Genomic DNA, 5,001 nt, shown 5'->3' with positions numbered 1-5,001 from the left:
ACAAAATGAGTGGTTAATATGTCAAAGCAGATTTTCACTCTGTAAAGTAAATCACAAAAAGCAGAAATGGGGAAGAGAAAACAATAATGCTGAATGGGGTCCTCATGATTCCTTTAATAAAATTTCTCTGGTCTAACTATTTTAGAAAAATTATCTAATTACTGAATATTAGCGTGAGTATAATAATAGTGTTGATAAAAATTACTTTACATCTGTATATTGTGTTATTGTCTCTTTTGTTCCTTTCAACAACCCTGTGTGGTTGTTATTGTCTTCATTGTGCAGATAAATTAATTAAGGCTGAGAAAATTTTGGGTCATTAACTTAGAGTATTATTACATCAAATTATTTGCCATTAGCCTCCCAGAAATGTTTCCTGCCCAACAGTTTCTTCATTGCATTCTTTACTTCTGTGTTTCTCAGTGTATAAATAAGGGGATTTAACATAGGGGTGATAATGGTGTAAAAGAGAGACACCAACTTATCCTCTGTAAAGGTAGCATTGGGGCGCATGTACATGAAAGTGCAGGGACCAAAAAAGATGATAACCACAGCAATGTGGGAGCCACAGGTAGACAGAGCTTTGCGCCTGCCCTCTGCTGACTGCTCTCTCAGGGTTATCAGGATGACAGTGTAGGAGAATAGCAAGATGACAAAGCTCACCAGAGTGATGACCCCGCTGTTGGCTGTCACAACAACACCAACAACATATGTGTCTGTGCAGGCAAGTTTCAGCACAGGGTGGACATCACAAAAGTAGTGGTCAATCTCACTGGGTCCACAAAAGGGTAGCTGGACCACTAGAGCCACCTGGATAAGGGAGTGTAAGAACCCACCTATCCAGGTCCCCAGCAACATTTTGTGGCATCTGTTCCGGTCCATGATGGTCATATAGTGTAGGGGTTTACAGATGGCCACATAACGATCATAGGCCATTACAGTAAGAATGAAGATCTCAGTACAACCGAAGAAATGTACCCCAAAGAGTTGCAACATACAGCCAACATAGGAGATAGTTTTACTCTTGGCTAATAAGTCATTAATCATCTTTGGAGCTGTCACTGAGGAGTAACAAATGTCCACAAAAGATAAAGAGTTGAGAAAAAAGTACATAGGAGACTTGAAAAGGTTGCCAGTGTAAACTGTCAGCATGATGAGGAGGTTTCCCAGAAGAATGGCTGTATAGAAGAAAGAAAACACCACGAAACAAACTTCTTCAATCTCTCGGTTCTGAGAAAGTCCCAAGAAAATGAATTCAGTTACATTGTTTATTTTTTCCATGGACTTAATGCAGCAGGGAAAATTCCCAAGAAAGAATTAAATTATCTGAAAGAAAACATAAAATGGAACTCAGCATTGTTTTTAATGTTGAAGAATTAGATAATCACATTAGTGGATAATGGAAAATATGTACTTACTGTAGTCTGGTACAAATACTTAAAGAACTGGAGGACGTTTATTCAAATCATCTTATCTCCATACAACAGTCAGTTCATTCACTTCAGATGAGGAAGAAAAGTCCAAAGAGATAAAGTGAATCATCTAAGTCACTAAGTCACCCACCTAAGAGTCCCACCTCCCTCCCCTGTTTTTAAGATTTAGTTATCTGTTTTCTTTTGTTTCTGAAATACTTATTTAGATTTTATTATGTAAAAGATATGCAACATAATTTTGATATAAACTTGTATTTAGGGATATGGTAATAATATTTCTATATCTGGAAAAGTTTACCTCTTTTTGACACTGAAAATGGAACATATGCCCACATTTTTCTCCTCTGAATACAATCATGTCTCCTCATTGCACTCATCAGTAAGGATCAAGTAGTTGAGAATGAGCAAATTTTGAAGTTCTCCTACTTATGAAACTTAGATTTTTGGTTAAATCAGATTAATGCTGTCTATTTGAATTCAAGTATTTTACGTGAGGAGATGGTATAGTACAGTAAAAAAGAGAATTAAAATTACACAAGCCAAAATCAAACAAACTAAATTAACTGGGCAATAATCTTGTTTGAATCATTTAACATCCTGGGGCTTCTGTTCCCCTATTTGTGCAATTACCAAGTTTTATTTCAGTCAGCTCTATTATTCTAAGAGTTATTTCTACCATGATATCAAATCATTTGTTAGCCTGAAATAACCTTATAATCCTCATAAAAATGTAGAGATGAGAGAAGATAAAGCAATAAAAAAGCTGCTAGAAATAAAGCAAGACATCTTTGAGGTGAAAGTTGGAGAAGGGGTCTCAGGTTATTTCTCCATTTTCAAACTGGGAGGGTTTAAGGAATCCCCAGACTTTGCCTTGTTCTTGGCTTTCAATCACTTGTATGTTGACAAAAAATAGCAATCCAGCATTTTTTCATGCATTCTTCTAACACTTCAATTTTCATGCTAGCTTATTTTAGTTCTCCCAGTTTGGATGAATTAAATGTTTCCTGAATAGAACATCACTGAAAGATAATTTAAATATGTCTAGAAGAATTCAGTGGTAGTATTTCAGGAACTCTATAAGGGTCACTGGAATGTTTGTGTATTGGCTATGTATTGGCCTGAAATAGATGGTGGACTAGTTTTGATTTTAAGGACTTTCATTGTGCTTCCTCAAATCAAGGTGTAGATATAAATGATTCCTCTAATTATATGTTAGGCTATGATTTTACAGTATCTCATAATCATTGGAAACTTTAGCCATTGAGGTCACATCACCTCAGCATCATGTCAAATTTACTGCCTAATAGTTTTAACTGAACTCTGTTCTCTAAGCTATAGCTCTGCAGCAAAATTATGCCTAGAACATCGAGTTTTGGGAGAAACTGAGAGGCTTCATGTACTTGGATTTGCAGATCAGACTGGGTGGAGTAGAAATTACAAGTGTGCCTTCTGTTATGCAATGCAAAAGAATAATAACCACAATCACATAATTCAGATTTGGAGCCCAAGCATATCTCTCTGCTTTTAGATGTTGAATCCCCTTTGACTTTTCCTTCAAAAATAAAATACACTATTTCCCTTTGAGGGAGTCCTTCATTTTAAGGAAGCTCCAATCATAGCAGTTTTTGACAACTGTTAATTTTTTGCTGAATTTCATCCAGCAGAAACTGGGCATTTATGTATTGGCCTGAATTGCGACACATTGTCCATACCACAAGGCCTTACAGGAGAAGAAAGGAGTCCTGCTTTCTCCTTGAATAAAGATCCAATTCAAATGATGTTTCCTCTACTTTCTAAGAGTCACAAACACGATAATGTCTCATTTTCCTTCAAAAGGATAAAACTTTTGATTGGCTTTTTCTTATTCACCTTCAGGCAATTCTATATCATAGAGAGAATACACATTATTATCTTATTAGCTTACTCTTAAATTTATGTTACTTTGCTTCTGAGAGCAGCATTTTGCAAATATATTGCACATGCTCAAAATATAGCAATTTAATTGAATTCCCTTTTTACATAAAACTTCTGTATAGACTATAAGATACAGATGTAGAAAAAAATCTTACCAGTATTTTCCAGGACTTCAGTTTTGTTTTATCTATTTCTCACAGATATTTTCAGAGCAGCTGACCAAAATAAAGTAGGAATTGTGCCTTCAGAATTGTTTTATGATTAGTTACTTTCAGAGAATCTTTGGAATTGCTTTGTGAATAGTTAGTACTCACATACTCAAGAGCTGGTAGAAGTCAGCCTTTGTTGGTCCTGGTTCTTTTACTTATTGAGATCTACCATTTCACCACATCTTTGACAATAAATGGCCCTTTCTCTATTCTTAGGAGGTATATTTAAAGAGAATGCTGCACAATGATAATGACCTTTGGAAATCATTTCCCCAAAGTCTCATTCCATAGCCCAGCATATATCAAAGACATGACAATGTGTTACTGGATTTTGTCTAGGTTCTTGAATATGCTGGAGAAATTAATTTCAAGGCCACATTGAGTGTGTTAGGCTAGTAATTTATTCAGGGAGAAAGGGATGAGAAATGGGAGAAAATAATAGTCCCTGGGTCCCAGAAAGAGGAAGGGGCTGAAAAGTTATAAAGCAGGCTGATTTACAGACTACAATTCCCCATTATAGATTATAAATGCCCAGCTTTTACTTGCATGGTCATCATGGCAGAGGAAAAATAGAAAGAGAAGGGTGCAGAAGGAAAGAAAAGAGGTCCAAAAATGACTGAACAAATTCAGGCCTTTAGCTTGCTTTTTGAACCAATTAATTATTCCACCCCTTTGCTAGTGGCAGGGGAGGAGTTCCTGCTGTTTGCTATTTTGATTGATTACTTCACCCATTAATGCCCCATGAGGGCCCAATGATGAAGTCCTTGGGAAATATCTGGGGCTTCTCCTGGCTTCCAGAGGAAGTCTTTCTTCTGAATGGAAGAATCTTGGGGATGGTCTTCCAGCAGCCATCTTGGGGGTATCAGCATCCATGTTGATTTCTTGCCAGGTTCCAGATCCATCTATTGATTCCCTTTCTTACTAGCTGGCTTCACCCCCCTTAGAGAGTTTATACCTTTGTTCTTAAAAGGGTGCTGAAGGGAGATGATCATTCTTCTGTAGCTACTTCCTAGTGGTCAGGGGCAGTATGCCCTACTTGACAATGTATAAAACCCTCCTGCTATTCTATCTTGGTTGGAGGGAGATGGATCTGGCATTCTGGGCAAAGCTGGATGAAGTCCCCATATGACTAGAAAGATGTTGATTCTGGAAGAAATAAACTTAATTATAATTATGAGAATATATGATCCCACTAAGAGGACACTGGACCACAGAAGTAGAAAAGGCCAGGTACTTGCAAAGGCTGTATTTTCCTGAAGTTGGTGAGAAACAGTATTCTTCCTTGAGTTATTTTATGCTGTTGGTTAACCCTAGGGAGAGAAATTGTGATAGGCAGGGCGGTTAGGTATAAATTGCCAATCCCAGTTCCTATGGTAAGAGAGAGAAAAGGGAAGAGGCATTGCCCTTTTAGTTAAGCTACTGGAGATTAAAACAGATATGGTTTT

General features: G+C 37.0%; 1 protein-coding gene across 1 annotated transcript; it reads right to left on the bottom strand.

The window, feature by feature from the left end:
• Positions 1 to 345: 345 nt before the first annotated feature.
• Positions 346 to 1,281, bottom strand: LOC101446811 (olfactory receptor 4S2-like). Its single transcript, XM_004461079.1, has one exon. It carries the CDS (start codon positions 1,279 to 1,281, stop codon positions 346 to 348), a length of 936 nt encoding a protein of 311 aa, XP_004461136.1.
• Between the last annotated feature and the right edge of the window lie 3,720 nt (positions 1,282 to 5,001).

This window comes from Dasypus novemcinctus, chromosome 14 (assembly GCF_030445035.2).
Source record: "Dasypus novemcinctus isolate mDasNov1 chromosome 14, mDasNov1.1.hap2, whole genome shotgun sequence".
NCBI classification, from domain to species: domain Eukaryota; kingdom Metazoa; phylum Chordata; class Mammalia; order Cingulata; family Dasypodidae; genus Dasypus; species Dasypus novemcinctus.
This window is presented reverse-complemented; position numbering and strand designations above follow the sequence as displayed.

What these genes read in the sequence shown, in the direction of transcription:
- LOC101446811 (XM_004461079.1), bottom strand. Translation starts at nt 1,281, where the DNA reads ATGGAAAAAATAAACAATGTAACTGAATTCATTTTCTTGGGACTTTCT.